Raw genomic sequence first — 23,309 nt, 5'->3', positions numbered from 1 at the left:
ATCTGTGGATGGAAGAAGCAATCACAAATAACTGTTACCATTTCAGATTCTCCTTCTTTCCTCTTTTGTATTGTAATAAGCAGGCTGACAGGGAGGCAAGGGATGTTTTTCAGTCTTAGAAAAGAACAAGCTGATTATCTGGCTTACTGTATCACAGAGGAAGTCATTTAAAAGAATGTCTGTTCAATATGCGCAGGTTATTGAAAACTTCACGGTGATTACCAGTCTCTTTTGCTTCTCCTATATAAAGAGTAGCTCTTCACTGTAGATATAGGGTCACTGTGAAATGCACAGTCCCTCGCCTGCCTGAATTTTTGCAGGTGATACACAAAGCACCTAGCTGAGCTGATTTCAGCAGCAGGAATAAATACATAGTGATTTGGGAGAACAGATCGCCAACGAGAACATAGGAATCTCTCTTCTCCACATTTAACATAATGTCTCCATGCAGGTTTTATGGACTCGGTGCTCACCATTTTCATTCTGCAGAGGTGCTTGTTAGCAAGAGTCTCAGAGGGGGAAGAAGCTGCCATTACAAGCCATACACTTTTAGCTAAGCAATGGCACAACTAAGGAGGAGGGAGGCACAGGCTTGCCAGAAGTGGATGCAAATTATACAGACCAGAAGGTAGCAAACAGGGAAACAAGTGCTGCTGGTGCTCTTCTATTTCAGTCTCTCTAGGACTTTTGCAGATATGTGCTTTAGAGAAGTCCAGCTTACAAGCTTATCAGGAAATTTATTTTAAAGCAACCAACAACAGCATTTGTGAATTCTGTCTGTAAATCAGGCTTGCATGAGTAATAAAATTTGCTCCTCAACTTATTGTAGAAGTCATGACTTTGAAATCACTATTGCACTGTGGTGTTGCTACTTATCACATGGTTAATATGGATGTCACAATGAGCAAAAGTTCTTTTCTTCTGCATCTTTGTTTTACCACTACAAAAAATTCCTTCTGCACTATTTCTTTAGGAGGTCAGTACTGTGTCTGTAAAAGACACGGCCCAGCTAGCCAAGACGTGATTTTGTAAGCATCATTAAAAATATTATTTGTGCAATCTCTTTGCAATAACTGTTTACTCATGCATTTATGCTGCCACATGCTAGGCAAAAAAGCACTGAGGTCTGGTGATGAAATTCTCTGTGGCTATTTGTTGTGCCTATGATAACTTGCCCAGCTCTGCAGCTGAAGAGCAAAGCAGAGCAGTAGAGTAAATATTAATTCTTCCTGGGCAGTCAAACAGTGCGGGTTTTAAGGCTTGATTCTACAAGCCAGTAAATGTGGACAAATGCAATAATCCTGCGACCGAAATGGCAGAAAAGACAAAACATGTCTGAACAGAGTCAAAATTCTTGCCACATCATTGATACTGACTTCTTTAAGAACAAGAACATCAGGTCTCACAAATATTTTTCTCAATGCAGGATGGCAAATTACCTAGATACTAACGGCATGGGTTTTAAAGTGCCTTAGCAACATGCCAATGATGAAAAGTGAGTTCCTCCAAGCCTGGTTGTAATCAGAGTGGCAAAGTTTCTACAACCACTTCTTGCATCTTTGTCCAACCGCTCATGTTAAGGCCTTCTTTTATCAAAAAAAAAGTCAAAAGACACTCAGTTGATGTCTGTTTTCCTCCATGTGCTGTAACAAGTGGACTATCCAGAATAATTTCTAGCAGTTTCAGTCATAGACAATAGATGATTCAGGACAGATTCACCCAATCTCCTAGGTAACTCAAGTCTTTTAGAGAACAGTGAGAGTTTAACCCAAGTATAGACTAAGAAAGGGAGTTTATAGGGCTACGCTCCTGTAGAAGTTTTCATTGTCCTAGCCGCAGACAGCATCAAATATTTCAGCATAGTCAATTAATGCAGTTTACAGAGCTCAGCCAGCTCTTGTTTTTCATATAACCATTGAGCAAGAACATAACTGGTATTTTCTTCTCCTTAAAGTCACACGCATTCAAAGCCCCATATGCTAAGAACCAGAGTCCCTCTCTTCTCTGCTTTCTTGGGATGAATTTAGAAGGATAAAAAGGCTGTAAACCAGGTAATCAATTTCTTTTAAAGTGAATTTCTGCCTCCCCCACAAATGCTTGAGGTGTTCAAAGTAACCTGAATTTGGCTCCAAGCTTTTCCGGAAGGAAGTGGCCAGCTGCTGTCTTTGGCAGAACAATTATCCAACAAGGAGGCCTTTTCTTCAACCAAAGACAAGGGCCGTTGCCCACCAGCCTCTCAATCTGCACACACACATGACAGTGTCTCAAAGTATCCTGGAAGACAACTAAAGTTTCACAGCCAAGCTCCCGTTTTAAAAGTGACAGAAGAGTCAGTGAAAGTCAAAACACTGCTCATTGCAGAGACCTTCAGAGATACATTAGTATGGAGCCGTACCACCCAACAGAAACAAGTCATGCTTTTAAGCTAACATCCTTCCAGCTGATGAGAGGTGACCTGTCTTCAGTGTTCAATATGCAAACCCATCAGGCTTTCAGTGCCCCTCCTGGCATTTTTCTGCCTTCTTACCTGCTTGCATTCTGAAGGTAATCAAATATGTCTTGCAGCTGCATGCTGCCCTGAAACACATCTGGGGCCAGCAAAAGAAGATGCCACAAAGAGGTGTCATTCTGCACTTGAGAGACGAGCAATAGAAACGAGACCATTTCACTGACAAACACTGCCTGGTATTGTGGGTTGAGTCGCACCTTAAAAAATAACAATGCAAGAAATTATTTAAGCGCAAGAGCCCTTGTTGCCAGTGAGCCTTTCTAGGTTTTTCAGCCTGCACTGCACTTGTACACAATCCAACAAACAATAGGTTCAAAGGACTCTAGTGACAGACAATAATGGACAGAGTGACCGTGCTTTACCTTTACACTCTAGATGACTGTAAAATAAACTTTGTATAGACAAGCCCTAAGATTCAGAACATCCCAAGTAGTTTAAAGACTGCAAATATAAGAAAAATGAGTATCAGTCCTCATCCCAGCAAAAAAGAAGGCATTACTTTTAAAGGATCCATTTGCTTTAATTATATAGCTTTCCCAAAGACAAGTATTGCCTCGGTCGTGAGTTGCTGGATCAGATGCAGGAGTTATCGGATGAAGTTATATGGCTGATGTAATACAGGAGGAAATTTATTGCCTCCCCTAGCTTTAAATATTCTTATTTATGCCATATTCTTACACTGTTCTATCTACTTGTCACTGCAGGAAGGCAAATAAAGGAGAGGAAAAAAAAAAAAAACTAGGCATGGTGAGGAACTCTCAATGGACACTAGCTGATGTCTGGCTGTCCTTGACTTTCCTCAAGAGCTGTTTGCTCAACTCTAAGGTGTTTGGGCTAATCCCATTCACAAGAATTAGCTCAGCCTCATCCTGCACAGTAAGTACTTTGGTGTGGAAATGAGCTATTCCTAGTCATATGGGGTCATGTTCTACCTCCAAAAGTCTGCAATAAAGTGTGGGAACCATCACAGCCAACATCCGCAGATGTTAGGAAAGATCCCAGATACTCACCTGAGAGAGCTGATTTCTGAACTCTTCGGTAAATGACTCTAAAAGAGACAAGTTGGTAAAGCAGAATGTCCTGTGGATACTGGCTGCCATCTTCCCTTCAGTGAGACCAGGACGTGCTGTATAGCGTGATAAGACCTCACACAGAATGACTTTGAGATTTGCTGCCGTTGAATATTGCGTCTGACTCTAAAAGTAAGACATAACATTAGACGCTAGTTTTAAAACAATACTCTGTCTGGGATGGTTTCAAATATAGTGATGAGACATTTTTAAGGGATAGTAGAAAGGGTTTTTAAGGGATCTGAAAAGCACCGTCCTTACAAGTAACTATGCACATACAGAATTTTAAGAAGTGAACAATGTCACTGAAATCCCTGAAACGCCTCATATATAAAGAGAAATGCGTGTGTAACTGTAGGCAGTAATATGAAAACATAAGCATATTTCAGATATTTATTAATCTACCCATTAATGGCAATGTTTCTAGCATACTGGTGTCATTAAATGATACCAAGGTTTTGTTACAAAGAGGAATTGTTCCTACAGTTATTCAATTACCTATGCAATAAACACACAGTGCCTCTGATATCACTCCACGAGTATTGTGGGCAAATAATGAATTCAATGGCAAAGCCTGTAACATTGCATCTTTAATTTCACATGAGAGAAAACGCTCTCTAAACATTCTGGAATAGCCTGCTGCCTTAACTCACACAGAAGTTTTGAGCAAAATATCTCAGGGTATAGTCTGTCGGTATTTGGTCATTCACGGTATCGTGTCCCAAGGCGTCTGGTATATTTGGTTTCTGCTTAGAGGATAATAAATTCACCATGGCGCTTAAAAGCCCACCTACAACAAAGGTCTTCCTCTTCCCAAAATAAAGCACATTCAAATAACAGGGGAGATCCTAAAGCCATAAAAGCTGTATGTTGGTATTTTGGGCTTTTAACTCTTTAAATGTGACAATGCATAAACGTAAATTCAGACATTACCTTTCCAAAATGGAAGATTTGGTTGAACACGCTGATGCTGGAAGTCAAGTTGGATGGTGATGAAATATTCTGAAAGGTGCTTTCTCCATGAGATACCAAATCCTCAAATGCTGCAATAGTAACAGTTTGAATCACTAGATTTTACTTAATGACTTTTAACCTCTTTGCTACGTCATACCAGTACACAGGACAGGTAAGTGACTACAGCTTTGGGTATGCCATCATTAATCTGTCTCCAAAGGTACAGCCCACGGCATCCCATAATTACCTACTTAAGGTTTTTTTCTGATGTAATCAAATCCTGGATTATACTATTTCCTTCTGTAACTTTTTAAAATCAAATGCATTTAACTATTTGCTTGCAGTTAAACAATTTCTCCAGTCCTGCAGCTCCTCCATGCAGAGAGAGACACTGGCAGTCTTGCAAGGAAGCCCACATCAGCTTGAGTCGACAGCCCTGCAAGTGAGAGTTCTCCAGGCGTCTTTGGCGCCAGTGGGTGGTACTTGTTATTCAGAAACGGCTCCAACACAGACTCGGAGCACTGCTGCCTGCTATGCACAGAGGCAACACTGCCAGGTCGCCAGCTGACACACACCAAAGCCAACATTTGCACTGAGTCGTACTCTCAAAACAACTCAGCTCACTGAAAACAAAGGAGCTATGCCAGTTTGCACCAGCTGAGGCTATGACTTTTTTTTTTCTTTTAAATAAGAGGCATAACTGAGTCCCTTCCTGACCATCCATGTCCATCAAAATGGGCAAAAAAGTCATTCTGCAAAAGCTGTTCACTGATTTTTTTCATTCCTCTGCTTTGAGTCCTTTCACATGCTGTCTTTCTCTGCCCAAACACCATAGAGTGACTGCACTGGCAGGAATGCTAATTGAAACAGTGAATGGCTGGGGCAGAACAGTCACAGAATGCAAATCTGTAATCTTTCATTTGATTGTGAGCTCCCTGGAGAAATGACTATCCATCATGACGGCTTGCAGATAGTACTAGCCATTACCATCAATAAATAATAACTGTAATGATTTTTCCAAAATTTAAGCCTGAAAGTTCCTTCAGGAAAGAGAAACACATCAGAGGAGAACACCAGTAACAATAAATATCCACTGTAGCACAGAAGAAGACTTATTTGCTGGATAACTGTGAATAAAATATACATTTGAAAAAATAATAAGCTCTTTATGGACAATTTGTGGGCAATAAAAGGGCAATATTCCACAAATATCCAGGTCTTTAATTAATGTCCAGTCTGTGATCTCATATTGCTCCTGTGAAGCACAGCAATTTAATCCTGGTTTCTTGGCCAAATTCTGAGTCTTTTCTACAGACAGCTACTTGTAATTATTCCCAAGAATTTACACTTATGCCATGGACATGGTCACATGCCTGTAAAGAACACACAAATCATTTTAGGAGTGCTGTAAGAATTGCATCTCTGTCCACAGAGCTTCAAAATATCAGCCTTTAAAAGATCAGCCTTCTGCATGCTGCACTGAGCAACCTACCCAGCGAAGTGTTCTTGCTTTTAGGAACCTCAGCACTCTGTGGTGATGGGTGGCTGTCCTTGCCCACATTAGTCGATCTCTTCTGCTTACTGGGGAAAAGAAAAGGGGGAGGGGGAGAAAAAAAAAAGAGCCTTGTAATAACTCAGAGTTTCTTATGATTAAGCTTACGCTTAACTACTGCATGACTCAGGACGGGTCTACAGCAGAATTTCAAAGGTGGTGTGTTGAAATCTGAGTTGGGCAGAAGTTTGGTTTCTTCTAGAGGACTGCTGTGCATTTTGGGGGAAATGCACTGCAGTGCTCTCAGACACTAAAGAGATGGAGGGGACTGCATTCATTCCTGATGCCTCTCCACTGACAAAACTTTCAACCCACCCGAGACAGATAAGGTTTGATAAATGTATATTTAGTCTAACCTTAAACAAATTCCCAGTTCTGCAAAGAAGGCCTCATTGTATCAGGTCATATTCTGTCCTCCACTGACACATGCTCAGCAGAAAAAACAGTGCAGATCTTCATGGCACTGTTAAGGACACTCTGGCTGAGCAGACAGGCCTTGATGTAAACTGAGACAGCTCTAAGGTATAACAGCAGGTTGCATGCCTGTACTGAGAAATCCTTCAAGACATCAGGACCTTACTTCATCCTTTCCAAACATTTCACTTCAGGGGAAAAGTAAGGGTGGAAGATGTTGGTCTTGAGCTAAGTTTTTGTACTTCAGTTCCCTTTTATTGAGGGAAATTTCAAATGGCCATGTTTTGCACTCCTCAGTATGTGCTTCTGGGGAACAGAACCAAAGGTGAGAATCTTGCCTATTTTCTCTGCTGGCCACTGGTAAAAAACAGTTTTAGGGCAAGTTAAAAAAATGTTTAGTAAGAGCTTCAGTGAGTTGCACAATGGGGGAAAAAAACCACTCTGGGTTATTAGCTGAATATTACAAACTCTAGAATATTGCCCAGTAATACCTCCAGACAGTAAAGGGTCACAGCTAAAATATTTTGCATTCATCACAAATTCACCCTGGCTGATCCTGCTCACGTAGGAGAGTTGAGTCTATTCACATTGGCTTCTGGAGCCTTCTCTTGCCCAGCCAACCTTCTGCCAAGGTTTTATATTCTGCTGTATCCTGCTAGGTTTGATCTGGCTACTTAAATGCGGGTTCCTTTTCTTTAGAATACAACATATTTCTAAGACTAACGTTGACCATGCAAGTGTAGGTATACTCACATAGATGCGTGATACTTTTTACATAGCTAACTTCTAGCATCAACAGTGGTCACAATGCTTATTAAAGAATCACGTGACTTGAGCTATAATTTAGAAGAAAACTTTGATTTTCAGCTGCCAGCAAAAACAGTTATTTCCTAAGCAGCTGTATGGAAACCAAAACCAGAAAGCAAGGAGGATCTATAGCTATTGAAGCCCATGGAAGACCTCCAGCTTTAGCACTAAAGGTTCCCATTTCTTCATTTCAAGGCCCCAAACTAACCACTGTTTAAAATGCCCTAGGAAAACAATGACACTGAGTAAGCGACTGAAGAGCTAGGAATCCAGGGATCCAGTCTCTGTATGGCTCTGCCCTCTTCTGCTGTAATCTTGAATTTGGTTAGGATTCACTTTGCATAAATTTAGTCATCTAGGAGGTTTCTTCTAACCAACAGAGAGTTACTGACCATTGACTTGCCCCAAGAAACACCAGTCCCTCTGCATTGACTGAAAAGGACCCTTTAGGAGTCACCCACCCCAGACTCCCTCCATTCTGTCTGATGGGCTCTCTGGTGGAAGGGTTGTGGCCCAGTTGAAGCTCTTCAGACTCAAAGTCTGTCCGAGAGGGATTTTGAGGCTCTGAAATAGCCACTCTGGAGCAGCCTCCCATCTGAAAGCAAGGATGAGGAACCTGGGACCTTGGATGGGATATGCCAAGATCTTCAGTTCTCTGACAATCAGCCAGGCCTTAGAGCTGCACATCTCACAGACCATGTTCCCCAGTGGCCTGCCAGAGTCAGGCAGCCAAGATGCGGAGGCATCCCTGGCTGGCATGTCTCAGAGCAAATGTTACTTGGCTTCCACTGGAACATCACTGAGATTGAAATGCACCTGCTAAACATTTCAATTTCAAAAAACCTGCATTCCAGCAAAAAATCCCCAACCAGCTCCACAAACCTACATGCTCTTGAGGGCAGAAACTGTCTCTTCATTTTTGTTTGTCTATATGTTATGTCCTCCCTAGCAGAGAAGACCCCCATTTCTCCCATTTTGACTGGGGTCTGAACGCTCTACTAAAAGAGCAGACGCTCCAACATAAATGTATCTCTAAAGCAAGAGCTGTTTGGGAACATTTGCCAGTTCTAACCAAAGTGTCCTGAACCAATAGCCATGGTCTGGGCTGCTCTCAGTGCAGTTTTACTGACTGACGCTCCTGAAGACCTGACCCCTAATCACGCAAAAAAGTATCTTTGCTCTGATTTGAGAAGTCTGGTTCATCAGAAGCATCTTGCTCAGGGAATAAAAACCTCTTCTACTAGAGAGCCTGAAGCAACTGACACATCACTCGGAGCTATTCTTAATATGAACATTTTTAAAGCATCCAGCTTTGTGCCCCATATTCTCATTTTTAAGTGCTCAAGTATCTGAGACTACTCTGTTGGGGAAACACACACATGCATGGCTGCTCCCTCCACATCAAAGCAAGTCTTGCTCTACAGCTTGTAACACCCAGAATCATTCGAATTCCCTTACAGTCTGAGAGATGAGATGCCATTAAGTGTTGGCAGCAGATCTTCTGGCATGTATGGTGTGCCTTTACATCTGGCGTCTGAATCACACAGCACGGTTTGCAGGAATGGGAAGAAACCTGCACTAGGAAGGTTTCGGGGTGCAAGATAACCTGGAGGAAGGGAGAGAAGAAAAGAAATGCCATTATTGTGATGTGGATGTGTGCTCTGTTGCCACTTGTTTCTACCAGTATGTGCTATTTTCTTCTCTGAAGCCACAGGCTTGATTCTCAGTTTTACTGAGGTTCCTTTATTCCATCCCAGCAGCATCATTTCCCAAATCCCACTAGAAGGCCCCCGACACTGACAGAGCCACGAAAGGCTACTTAATAAAGAATCAAGCCATTTATTTGTAAGATACTTGTCAGTCCCAAAGCAACTGCAGACGTTTTTACCAAAATGGATGGAAACAGGCAAGAAATGACAAAAGCATCCTAAGATTTATGTCCTAATTCTGCCTTTTTTTTTTTTAATTGGACACATGGCCAGACTAACCTGAAGCATCCATAAAAACATGCTCTCCAAGACTGGGTAGGACCAGGCTCTGCGCAAAGCCACAAGCTTCAGTTTCAAGCCAGGCTATTAAAACAGGGCTCTGTCTCAGCTTTTACCACAGGAAGGGCAATGCAACCAGAACCAGACGGCCTTCTTTGCTGAGAAGTGCATGCAGATCTGCCCAGGGAAGGGAGAGGAGCAATCTGTCACCGCTCCCCCTGGGTCTCCTGCCATCACAGAGTGGCTCCAGTGCCATCTGCTTGGCGACCTGTGGTGCTGGCAGCCAGTACTAAGAGGTGAGATGTATGTCCCTGTCTCCCATTTCTAGAAACAGAGGGAGGACTTGAGCAATTAGACTTTAGTGTTTCATGTGCCACTTGCCCTGTGCTGCTTACCACCCGCTCACAGAGTTCACTTGCTGCTTTTCCTCTCAGTGACAAACACACTAATAAATCTTGAAGCTCTTTCACCGGATCACAGCAACATATTATTTTAAATAATCATTTGGAAAATTACCTGGCAAAGGACGTGGCTATTATTTCTAATATGGAAAGGAGCCAGATATCTGAAAAGCCCACAGGCAGGCTTGGGGTAATTGATTACCTTGCTGCTCAGTCTCCACAGATGACCTATGACTCTAGCCCAGGCACAGCTTTATCTCTAACCCCTCCAAATGAGACAGTACTACATTTGTACTACATTTATTAATTATAGCAGTGGTCAAAAATCAGACATTCCCAGAGGGAACAGCAGCGTTACGTGGAATATATGGTTGTTGGTCAATCAGTTAGGAAGCCTTAAATGAGAGAGATTTCCTGACTTTCCTGAGCTTTCCTCAGCATGAGTGGTCACAGCCCAAGAGTGTGCACAACAGCGTTGGTCCCCAGACATGAAAGGGGACGTTCAAGCCTCCAGCAGCAGAGCTCTGGGTCAAACTGCAAATGCTGATAGTTTAGTGTGGGAGGTTTGTGCTACCTCAGGCAAGGAAACAACTTGGCATACAGTGCTGCTGAGACCTGCAAGGGTCAAAGGCACTCATTTTGGGTGGCTTTCTGATTCCCTTGTACCTCAGCAGAGAATTACTCCAGAAAGTTAAAGGGTGAACCCCGCTAAAGGAGAAGCCTAGAGCTCTGTCTACGTCGGGCTGTTTGAAGCTCCCCCAATAGTTGCTGCATCCCCCAGGCCACCCAGAGTTACATGACAGGCCAAGCCAGCTCCCAGTAATCATGGAGGAACAAGGATAGCAAAAGATCTCTCTTGTCCCTACAGGCACTCCTTCCGGTGCTCGGGCCAAAGAACGAGCCATACGCCACGCTAAAGGTTTTGAAGTGTAATTAGTCCACTGCCCATGAGGGAAACTTCAGACTAGCACACTTTAATCTGGAAGCATCCTTTTGTAAACATCCCCTGCCACGTCTTAGACTATTGCCTTTTGAGATCACCAATTACAACCCTGCAAAATCACTTTTTGCACACGCTGGCATTTTTCTCTCATCTTCCTTCTGATCTTCTGTACTCTCACTCCCACAAAGGAAAGGGACTCATGCCCCAATCCAAATATGCACACCACGGACCTCACTTTATCAGCACCTCTACCAAAACGCAACTTCAAAGAACTGGAAAGCCATGGGGTTCAGTATAGAGAGTGTAACCACGGGAAAGCAAAACAGGTAAGAACTGGGAAGGAAAGGGCTATCCCCTCTACTACCATTCACATCTACCAGTGACAACCAGGGCCAGCAATTTATCCTAGACATCACTTTAGTCTGCAGGAAAAGGCTCCTCTCAGTCCCAGTGATTTCCTGTCTTTGTCAAGAAGAACGATCATAAAGGGAAAGAGTATCTCCAGGGGGCCCAAAAATATATGGCAGATACATACAACAGATTCAAAACATGAGGTAAACAGCTCACAGTTTATTTGAGACTGGACTTGCCCAGCACCCACTCAACTGCCACTTACTGGAAGGACCAGAGTTTGGTGGCTTTTAAAGCTTGTGTTTCTCAGGAGACCTGGAGATCTAAAGCTGTGTTACTGCTGAGTGTGAGAGAGGAGACACAAGCACAGGATGGGGGGCTCAGGGAGCATCATTCTCCTCAGGAGAGATGCAAGATGTTTACAGAGAGAATTATGCAAGGAATCCTGCTGGATCCAGGGCAGGGGAAGACACTTCCTTGAGACAAGCAGCAATGACAAACTTTAAAATTAGACTCAAAAGGGCGGCACATTGAACCAAGAACAATTATACAATCAGTTTCTGTATCACAAGCAAGGTGTGTGGTGTAACGCAGTGATGATTAACTTTTTTTTTTAAGCAGGCAGGCAAAAGATTAAGAGCAGATCAGCAGGCTGAAAAATAAAGGGAACAAGAATTTATGAACTTCACGGTACTGTGAAGGAAAAAAATCTGACGTCTGGAAGTGCTTCTGCTCATGGTGGCAACATGATGCCTGTGAAGACATCAGTGGACCAACGCAATTGAGATATTCAGTGAAGCTGTGCCAATTCGCATCAGATGTTGAGCAGTTCGCTGGCACCTGGTTACAACCACAGGGCCTGGTCCATCACTGAGTCACTGCAGTTGTGCACTGATGTAACCCCAGAATGTTCTTGGCACAAAAGCAGTGGTGATGACAGAGTGGACTTTTCTGGAAGAGGCCTCGACTCTAACAGCAGTTAGAGAATTAAGAAAGTTTCAAAAAAGACCATGACGCAGAAAAATCTGCAATGTGTGGGCCAAATTCTCATTTGGTGTAAATTAGATCTATGCTGATTCTTAACGCTGGGTATCTAGCCCAGACATGCTCTGGTCTGTGTCAAGAACACAAATCTAACAGGGGTTTATCCTTCAGGATGGGATGAATTGTTGCCTCGACTCCACTGCCTGCACTGATGATATCTCCACTGACTATAAAGTCAGACACAGGCAGCCCTCCTGCCGACACTTACAGATGGGAGAGGAATCCTACCCTCGGTCCCTCACCAAGGGAGGAGCTTGGCAAATTCATGGTGCTGAAGGAGCCACACCAGAGCTGAGGCGTCCTGTGAACATGGCCTCCTTCATGCACTGGCCCTGCAGAGCTAAGAACAGGGCAGCAGGACTGGTGTGACAGCAGGACTGGTGTGACAGCTGACCTCTGTCACTCCCAGGTAACAAGCAGACAACCTCACCACCATCAAAACCACCAAGTCCCTGTCCCCCTGTTCATACTAGCTTGAAAATACTATCCTTCAGGGGCCACACAGGCTAACAACTTCATTTAATGGAAGCTAAGCAGTGCAGCCATGGGAAGTTCAGCTTCTGATTATGCTGACTTTGGCCAGTCCATCTGAGCTCAAAGCAGTCAGTGCATAAGATACCGTGCAGGAGGCTGGGCTGACCTGGGGTCTGAGCCCCAGATGGACATGACACAGTCTCAGAGCTCATTCCTGTAACTCCCTCTCATCCCGCAAAGGAAAGAATTTATTGATGAGGAGGAGGCAAGTCCAGAGACTAATGCACTTACTGCTCCATCCTCCCTCCCTCAGTCCACTTGCTCATGGCAAGGAACAGTGACTCCACAGAGCTGCACTGGCTGCTATTCCCACCCACTCAAATTCATAATCTGCATCGGTCCCATACACTGGTGCAAGGATGCCTGGGGAGGAAGCTGGCTCCTGACTCCCTTATACACCTCAGGAGACGTTTGTAACCATCTGTCCCTTCTTGGCTGAGATTCATCCAGTATTTCAGCCATATTAATATACAATATAAACATTAACTATGAAATGTTTTTAAAGGAAACTTGTCCTAAATGCTTCACAAATTTTAAAGGAAGGTGTTTTAATAGGGATGGTTTTGCAATCTGAAACACAACACTGATTACCACCATTAATGAATCCTGTAATATTTCTACTGTTATAAATAGCTTCACCTACTGCAGAAGGCTTCTCTTTCTCCCACTGAAGTATATAGCAACACCATATCCAAGGAAAATGGATTTCCCTAGCTCTGTAGTACTCAACCCGCATGATCCCACAGGTCACAAAATAGAGCAGATCCACAACACATCATATCACATCTCATTCTCTCCACTGGCCTTGGTTTTGAATCTTTTATTTCTTAAAACTGCAAATACCTTTGGAGGGTCTCATTACTCTGCCTATGGGCCATGAGGTGGAGACACTGCACCAATTGCTGCCCTTTATCAGCTCTGCCGAGAGGTTACCCTAGCATATTTCTTGACAAATTGATTTGTGTATGAGCAAAATCAGAGCCCAGACCTGTACCATGCTAGTAAGGACTGACTTCTGGGTTTGCTAGCAGTGGAATCCCAAGCATACAAGCTTTCTCCATTCCCTCACTGTGGAGTGCTTTGATTTTCTGTCAACACTGAAAGAAAAGCACCAAAACTCAAGAAAACAATACAGGCATCCCAAAGGGCAGGACAGGCCAAGGTCTCACCATGCCACAGGCTGGCTGGGTTTGGCCTGTCTATAGTTGGTCTAGCCACATCTCCCAAGATCCGTAATGAAATGAGCATTTCTATTCCACAGGAAATTCTGGTATGTCCACATTTGCTTTCACTCCGAATAAAATGAAGAAAATCCATTTCTTTTACTTTCCTGAATGCTGGAAATTTCAGCACATTTCTCTTCAACATCAGCAAAACACTTTTTTCCTCCGGTAAAGGTGCTTGGTGTAATAACAATGAAACATTCCAAGGTAATAATAAATGTCATACAGGAAAGATGGAAATTATTATTTCACTGTGATCTACAAGATTAATTGAAACTGACTGAAATGTCCAAATCCAAATGAAACATGTTTACCTTGCCACATTGATTTGGTTGCTTTTGCTGTGCTGGGGTTTCAGGCGCTCTAACTAGCTGAGTCTAACCATTCGTTTCACGGAAATGAGGATTTCAATGGATCGCAGGCAAGGCGCAATGAATGCAGCCCTTAACACAATCCACTTCAGATTGAAGTCAATGAGGCTGCCTGTGCCAGAGGAGGCAAGCACTGACTCCTACTGCTAATAACAGCCATTATTACCCATGCCAGGGCAAAGGAAACTAAATATCTAGCATTTTCAGGTTATCGCTTCTTGTATTTCTTATTACTCCTCTGCATGAAACAAGGGAGTTTGACTTACAAAGATGGGAACATGATCAGGTTTGATATCAGTTATACACTGGTTTACACCAGCCAATGGTCTCCCATGTAAACTATCAACCAGCTCACTTCAGTGTGCTTATTACCTTCCTTTTTCTCAATTACCCAGTCTCAGCTCTGCTGCTCTGATAGACACTAATTATATTGCAGCCCCATCATTTGAACATGCAAATCCTATTAAATGTAATGGAACTACATAGACCATTTCTTTTGTTTTCAAGATATCATGCATGCATTCCTTTTCTCTTTAATGTCCACACCATCCTTCTGGTTTCAGGGCTTCCTATCTAGCTCCGCCATTCATTCTGCAAAACCAGACAAAATCTATATTCCATTCTATTCACATCAAAGATATGGGATTTCCATTATGAGCAGCCACTTCTTAAATAAATTGAGGCACATGAACCAGGTTTTCTTCCTCCTTTACCATTAATTAATAAAAGCTTTGCTGATGTTTCCTGTTTTCTACCTACCCATAGTTTAGTGTCATATCACCATTCTTTGGCCAGGAGAAAATTTCTCTTGCCTTTCAGAGCTCCCACACTCTAATACTGCATACACCTTACCCATTAGGTCCTTCCACATTCTTGCCCTAGTTCATAAAAAATCCATACAAATTTCAACTCTCCAACTGGTGAATGAAAGGCATTTATGGGTAAATGACTTCATTAGAAAGTACTGTGTTTAACTGAAGGTGCATTCCGTCATTGCTAAATCATAGGAAGAAGGACTTGTCTGCACAGAAAAAGACAGCCAACACCAGTATGATAGAAGGACAAATAAAATCATGATCAGTACTGAAAAGGGTGAGTAAATGATCGTTCCCCGTAAAACAGGGACAAAGAAAAACAATGAAATTATGAGGTAGCAGGCAAAACAGGCAAAAAGTATCTTTGTTCACAAATGTCAAAATATTGTGGATCTCTCTGCCACAGACTGATGTATGCTGAAAAGTATACATTCATTTAAAAAAAGAATTAGACAAATTCACAGCAAATAGATTTGTCAGTGTCTATTAAATATGACCACCTGCATTCCACTTCTTCAGCTTCTGGCTGAAGAAACCTTAAACTCTCAATCCCTTGAGGATTATTCTAGTGGAAAGATGTGCTTGCTGTTCTGACGTGCTCTCTCTCATGCAACCCTGAGCAGTATCAGAGGGTCTAACCCAGAGGGGCAATTCTGACTGTTTATTAACTGTGATTTATATTTATCTAAGAAATCACAAAATATACAATGAAAATATTTAGTGCTACAGTCACCCCTTCTTCCACCTTTCTAAGCAAAACATTGGACTACATTGTCTACATACAACCTTCTCAGTTCCTTCTGAGGCTTTCCCACAGTAGCACAGCAATGCTTGAAACTTTATTCCTTGGTCCTGTTACAAATCCAGAGTCAAGACAACAAAGAACATGCCTGATTCATGACACCAATGACTGAAATTGTTTGTCATCTACATGCAACCGCCCATTTCCAGCTTTCTTTGCATCCACTTATGATTAATAACTCACACTGCCTATCTTTTGTAGAAAGTATTACAATGTGCTAGGGCTACTGATAACTCTCCAAAAACTGGACCTGATAATCATATCTATGAGGTACGATTATTTCTGAAGCAGGATATTTATACATACAGAGAATGATGCAAATAGCTGGTTGGCCTATCCCTTCATTTCTGAAATATTTAATTGCTGTTGCACTTGTATCGCTGTGAGAAATATTCATGTGCTCTGAAACTTAAGTCCGACCTTGAAGATGAAGAAAGGGGCCTGCACATTCCTGGTTACCTAGAAACAAGATCTTTAGTGGAAGTGGGACCAGGAAGCAAATACCAGCTGAGCCTTTCCTCTTCCTTTTTCACACCTTAAGATCAACACCCACAGCAGTCCCACAGCTGTTGCAGAAAAAGGGTGAGGACAATAAGTGCTACAGTTCCAGGCGGTACAGTCCAAATCCTGTTCAGTGTGTCCAAAGCCCACAGCATAGTAGTGATTAGTCTTACTGATTTTAATGGGATTACTCAGGCTTCAGGTTAAACACATACTTAAGAGCTACGCTGGATCAGAGCTAATGGCTTGGCCTTGCACTCCCATCATCTGTTGAGGAGGCTGCACTGGAAGATGCGATTCCCTGAGCTCACCCTGAAGTTGCAAGGCACCCAACACTCTTGGGATCTATCCTCGCGCAGTCATCCTTGTTCCTCTACGAGTCCCCATCACTGCTGTATGTTAGGGCAGGTCCCTGTCACAGGGTGGGACACAGTAAACTCAAATCCACGTGGTGCAACATACTGCTGCGTGGATGTACCAGCACAGGTCTAAACAGCATGCAACACAGGGAAACCTGCCAGCTGGGCTTATTGGCTTGGGCCCACCAGTAATTATGATGATCTGGTGCTAGCCCATGTCTTGCTGTGCCTGAAGTGCACGCACTCCCCACCTGCCTTTCTATTATGCTTAAGCTCTGTCACCCTTGGCTTTCTTTCCTCCTCTTTCCCTCAACACAAAATGGAGGTTTTTTTCATTTTTCCCATGCAAATAATTATGTAACATACTGCAAAAGATGCTGCGAGTGCCTAATACGCGTACACCGGTACGCAGTGGTCTGTGCTATATCACCCACCCTGATTCGTAAGTCATACACTCATTATCCAGTTCCTATTTTTCAAAGTGAAAGCTTGGCAGGACTCTGGATAAACATCAGCCCAGGCCTCCATTCAACCTCCCAGAGGCTCGGTTCAACAGCGTGGGCTCGAAGAGTTTGAATTTTTCATCTTTACGGTAATGGCATCCTTCTTTCCCTGAGTATCCCAGTACTCAACTCTCCTCAACTGTCTGCCTAGAACAGTGGGGTCGAAGTAGCAGACAACGCACCACCTGGCTCCTCCCAGTGTTGGTGGTCTCAGTGGAAGAAGCATTTCATATTGCCTAATTCTTCCCTCTAGTATTTCAGGCTCTGCAAATAATAAGACCAGCCCACAGTAGACAGCATGCTTACTTCCACGCTTATTAGGACTAGGCAAGCCAGTTTTGCTCGCCCACAAACCTTCACCTGTCACCTCCTTATTTAATAAATTAAAAATCAGCACTTGAATCAGAATGCATTGGGTTCATGTACTGATCACAGAGATAATAAAAAGCAGAAAAAGAGCTTAAAAGGAGGAGAAAACCCCCCAAACCAAACAAAGAACAAGGGAGGGGAGACGAAAACCTTCTAAGAGATATTATGAACTCAGGTCAAGACGGGGAAATAACAGAGCTAATGTCTACACCACAGGGCAGAGCTGATGGAGTGGGAACAGCGTGGCCACAATCGTACTGGAGGTTGATTGCCTTGCGGAGAGACACACCAGTGACTGCAGCACAAACACACCAAGAGAGAAACACCCGGTCTTCTCTAAGCAGTATTTAATGCAGACAAGGCTATCTGGGTCTTGTTGTAGTAAAGCCAGCTTGGTCTTATTTGTATGAGTAGGAGGCACTGCGGCCACAAACAGGACCAAAACTGAACCTGAGCAGAGTCGAAATTTCCCAGCAGGAACCTAACAAGCCTAAATCCATATCTAGACTCTGGAGAAACTGCACAAAGCTGTGTATATTAAACCAACATCTTTCAGTGCTGGGTGGCTCCAGGTAGTCGCTGGTGTCCGTATTTAGATTCTTTAAACAGAAGCAACCTCCTTGTCAGAAACACAGACACCAACAACGGCTTACTTCAGTGCAAGCTAAACTGCTCAGCTCCTCTGGAAAAACAGTTCTGGACTTTTAGGTCCCTGCATATGGATTCAGATGCCTTGTTTCAGGAAGACAATTAGAATTAAGTGACCGCCCCAAGGCCCTGTTGTAATTCACTGGGGAGAAAAAATCCTGGGAACTCAGGGAGTTCCTGTCTCCAACTCTAAACCTCCTTCAGTCTCACCTCCCAGGATGGAGAAGCCTGAAGAAAGAAATGGAGGTGGGGAAAGATTTATGAAAAGGGAAGCAGCATAAATATCACAGGGCTCTGTACAGTCTGTGGGTCTCTGAACTAAATGGAAGCTTGGGTAAGTCACAGGGACCTGTACAGCTGCTCACTGCTTATATATGTAAGGAGGCCAATGTGTATTTTTTTGTTCCAGCAAATGTGAAGAATAATTCATACCCCCTTCAGCAATGTTTCAATGAAACAGTGTTACAGGGCAGTCTGTTCTCTAGCAAAAGGGCAGCACAGCAAGACGAAATAAAACAAAATGCACACAAAGCAAAGACACTTAAGGAGGGATCTGAAGAGATTATTTTGCTAATCATACTGTGATCGAGCAAAGACAAAAATCTGGTTTTGAGGTGTCTAGAAAAGGGAAGCAAACTGATCAAAAAGGAGAGGAAAATAAAAATAGCAGTGGAAAGGAAATGGAGGAGGGGGGCTGCTGCACCACAGGCAAATTGTGAGGAAGAGCTGGGAGTCTGATGTGTTCTTGTCTGTATACAGAGTAGGTTGAACCCTCAGGGAGGATTGTACCTTGCATAAATACCCATGACTTATCCAAATGAATGAAGAGGCCTGCACAGCTAAGCCATCATCCTGACTCCCTGTAATTAGCATGGGAACCTATTAATTTATCCACACTGCTGGGCAAAAAGACGAGCTCAAGTCTTTCCAACTCTGAAGCAAATTTCTTTAAAATGCAAGCATCTTTTCAGAGCTTTCTCATTGCCAGCATGGTGTCTCAGAGGAAGGACAGTGCTGTGGCCCACCTTGCTCTCTGCCCTCTGCTCACACATGTGTCCCTCTGACAGCCAGAGCCATTACTTACATGGAGAAATAACCCAGCTTAAGGTCTTTCACTGTTAACTGGGTGGAGGGTTTCTTCACTAGAGCAACACGCAGAGATTTATGCAGGGAACTGTCAGAGCTAAAAGCAGTTTGAGGTCCTTAGCCTCGGCAGGACTCAACTCATGCTGATCCACAGGGCAGAGGCCCACAAATATCTACCAGCAAACTACTGCAGCAGCCAGTGGGGCAAACAGACACTGTATGCGAGTGGCAGAGATGGAGGGTACCAGGCACCGCCTGCCACACATCTGGCAGAACAAACACCTCGGGCTTGTCACAACCAGCTGCCTTGCTGTCAGAAGCATGGAGAAGGGCACAGAGCAGAGCTGACTCACCTGAGCTAGGTAGGCACTTCTCTCCTCTGAACAGCCAGGAGCAACCTGGCAGCCACACAGGGTATTGTCCTTAGCAGGGGGTTACAATGTGGAAATGGCCTTTAAGAACCAAGGCTGCAACGCATGGGAACGTATGGATCAGCTCCTGGGGGAAGAACATTATCTGCAACAGAAGTGACTATGTTCAGAGAACTGAAGAGCTACTGCGCTAACAGAAGCATGGCTTGGAAAAGTATGTTTGTCCCATAAGCCCTAGAGTAATGCATCACGTTAGAAGGTCCCTGGTAGGCACCCTGATACCACCTGTATTCATCCTTCTCTAAATTGTATAGAGCATCCTGCCTCTTCTTCCGGCATTGCCCTGGACAGGGTAACTTGTGCCTCAGTTACCTCTAATATATAATAGCGCTCGGCACAAAAGTCACAGGAAAGCTCCATTTGCAGATACAACAAGCTACAGCCTCTCTCCCAAGGCCTCTCAGAACTGTACTCTGTGATCCAGACTGATCTTTCCAACCAGTTCTGGACCTGCTGAAGTCCTAGCTGCCAACCACGGCAAGACTGAATGGACTACACCTCAGAGATTGCCCTTCTATTCTGGACTCTCTCCCAAGAGCACTGGAGTCAAGAATATGAGCAGGGTATGAGTACCTGCTTCCAGTGTTGTGCCATGCAGCACTGGCTCTAAACTGGACCTAAACAGCTGTGCTGGTACTGGAAAGGAGTCTAGTGCTTAATTATCCTAGTATTCCCCCAGTCTAAGATACCCTGCAAAGAGGAGCCTGATGGAGTACTTTACTGGTGAGTCTAACACAAGTATCTCTGAGTAAATGCAATACACCATGCAGATATCTCCATGGGAGTAATGAAATCTGGTTGAAAATTCTGGGCAAGAGGTGGAGGGTAAGATGTGCTTTGCTGAGAAGAGTTCAGACAAGGAATTCCCTGGCAGAAACAATTTAGTATATTTTGAGACCTGAGCCAAGGGCACAGTGTTAGGACTCCCTTTCTGTGATGAAGGAAGAACATCCATGAATAAGGGACGGCTTTTACAGTCCACTTCCAGCACTGTCTGTTGGAAAGCCAAGGGGAGCAGAGCCTTTGGTGTAACAGGACAGCAAAGCTTCTACCACATCTTCTCCATGGCACTAAAGAGCAGGGTGGCAGGATGAGCTGACAACTAACCACACCCAGGAGAACTTCTACAGAGAGTAAGGATGAGGTCAAACTGACAGGAGGGGAAAGAAGGAGAACAGAAAAGGAAGAAAGCAGGTGGGGAGGGTGTGACAGGGTGTGACAGTGCTAGTTAAAGCAAAGAGTGTAATTGGGCTTCTCTCTAGACTGAGTGGGTTGAGGCCTGAGGGACAGATTGTATCTCATACACAATTCCCATACCTTGCAAAAACCCATAGTGATGGAAAGGGATTTTTGTCCCCACTCCCTGTAGAAAACAGGGTGATGAAGGCACAAAATACTGGAAGACACCATCAAACCCCATTCATTGGCTTCCATGCTGCAGGATTCCACTCTGTAACTTCCTACTCCACAGGTATACCACAAAAAACATCCCAGTACCTTCTAGCAAATATAAGAGCTATAATAAAAAGGTCAACAGCTACAACTGCTATGTGCACAATGAGTTGGATGGGTAATTTGTTTGGTGAGACTCTCAGATGATCACAGGAACTGGGTCTGCAGAGACAGACAAATCTCTTTTCTCATCTCTCCTGCCAATACTCTCTGCTGACCTTGAAACACATCACCAAACAGAACCCTGGGAGAAAGAAGAGAGATTCCCCCCACCCCCCCACTTAGATACTGGATGCCTTTTAGTGAAGGAAATTATATATCAGGTAGATTTCAGCTCTTTGTTTTTCCTCAGTTCTCGGTTTTCTTGTGAGCACCCTCTTGACTAGAGATGTTTATTTGGCAAGTCACTAGCCTTTGGAGTTCAGTTCAGCACCAGTTCCCATTGCATTAGGTGCTACACAAACATAACGCAAAGCAAGCAACTTTCAGAAGGAGATCTCACCACTTGTTCATTCTTGAATGATATTTGTTAAATATTTTCTCCAAATACTCCTCAATCTATTAGAGGCCTATTAGACAACCTTCAGAAGAACTTACTATTTCAAATTTGAGGAGTTGGTTTTAACTGGGCAAATCATAGATTTCCCAGCATTTCTGTGGCCCTGAATACATGAGATAAGCTTACAGACTGAGGTTTTCTGAGAGGTTATCTCTAAGGCTTCAAAATTCAGCATCTGAGAAGCTTATTCTATTCTATCTCTGTGCCACTGATTCTGTGCTTCCTGACTTTACTGTCTACCTGCAATAATCTCTTGACAGCAGCAGAACTGGAAACAGCTGCTTGTCACTATTTAATGATTGTGTCCTTCAAGGCAGGTACTGGATTAACAATAACTGCATTAGCAGAGAATGGATTTTATTCCTGCTCAAAACGAGCAAAAAAACCCTTCCTGCAATAGTTTTCTTAGATGTGTTCCCTCTCCCCCTTTTTTTTCATCTATCAGAAAAGCAAGTTCCCCCAAAATTTCTCTTTTGGTTTTCAAGATGAAAGATGATACATTTTTCAGCTGTCAATAGAAGAGGGTATTTTTCAAGTAGGTACTCTTATTTAGCTAGAAAAGCCCCAGAAACCGGCTGTTCTATATTCCAGTTAATAATCTCCTCCACCCTCTCTGGAGATGGTCTCTAAAAATCTGGAACACATGAGTACACCACAACCATTTTCCAGCACAAAAATCTCTTTGTGATAGAGAGCTGCTATCATCCTGTTTCTGAGAGAGAGACAGACACACACACACACAAAGACTTGCCCCAAAACACAATTCATTTATGGAAGGAAAAGGAGCAAGTCCCAAGATACTGCCCGATCTTTCCCTTTCCTGCAAAGCACAACTGATGAAGCTACTTGCTGTTCCTAGGAACATTCCTTCCAATCCATTAATTTGAAGATGCAGTCATCCAGAGCAAATATGCTCCAAATAAATATACATACAAATTAATAGCCACGTACAGTAAAAGAATAAATATTTTTAACATCCAGCTGGCTCTCTTGACATCATCTTATCTGATTTATCAGGAACAGGAAGTACAACTGATGGAGCAGCGTGGGAGGACTGCCATTTCCACACTTGGCAAAATCTGGGGTTTTCACAAAGTACAACGTGTCCAATCTTGCCTGCTCCAACTGGTTCAAGAGAACTGGGCAGAGCATAAAATACATAACATGCCTGAAGAGGCCTTCTGCAGACAGCAGATGGGGCTGGGGTTAAAAGACCACCCTAACACACCAAAAATGTTGTTCTTCATTAAAGACTTCCTGTGATACTTTCTGAAAGTCTCTAACTCTTCGTCCTTGTCTATAAAATGGGGTACAGAAATCTTTAGTCAGAGTAGGCTGCAAGCTCTCTGGATGAAGGCTATATCTAACTGCATATCTAGTGTTTGTCACAATGCGGCCCTTTCCCACACATAGCATATAAAAGACGTAATTGTTTCTCCCTTCAACTTCAGTATCACACTCAAATGTTAGGGAAATGCCAGAATTAGGGCTGTCCTCTACTTAAAGACACATTCTTTCTGACCAGAGAATCACACGTGTCACTAAGTACTGAGCTGATCATTTCCAGTGCACACAGACACCATCTAGGCTACAGGCACAGATCTCTCAATGACCACATTTTAC

At 43.4% G+C, this 23,309-nt stretch overlaps 1 protein-coding gene across 1 annotated transcript in view; it reads right to left on the bottom strand.

Moving 5' to 3' along the window:
- ABCA12 (ATP binding cassette subfamily A member 12) overlaps positions 1-23,309 on the bottom strand; it is a 90,057-nt gene that overhangs the window by 60,803 nt on the left and 5,945 nt on the right. Inside the window, exons 3-7 of the mRNA XM_067298732.1 lie at positions 8,765-8,912; positions 6,026-6,114; positions 4,513-4,622; positions 3,520-3,705; positions 2,528-2,706 (exon numbers count right to left, since the gene is read on the bottom strand). Of these exons, the coding sequence (XP_067154833.1) occupies positions 2,528-2,706; positions 3,520-3,705; positions 4,513-4,622; positions 6,026-6,114; positions 8,765-8,912 (712 nt within the window). The remainder of the gene's footprint in view (positions 1-2,527; positions 2,707-3,519; positions 3,706-4,512; positions 4,623-6,025; positions 6,115-8,764; positions 8,913-23,309) is intronic.

The sequence above is a fragment of the Apteryx mantelli genome, chromosome 6, assembly GCF_036417845.1.
Source record: "Apteryx mantelli isolate bAptMan1 chromosome 6, bAptMan1.hap1, whole genome shotgun sequence".
NCBI classification, from domain to species: Eukaryota; Metazoa; Chordata; class Aves; order Apterygiformes; family Apterygidae; genus Apteryx; species Apteryx mantelli.
The sequence above is the reverse complement of the archived record's forward strand: the minus strand, read 5'-3'. Positions and strand labels throughout refer to the sequence as shown.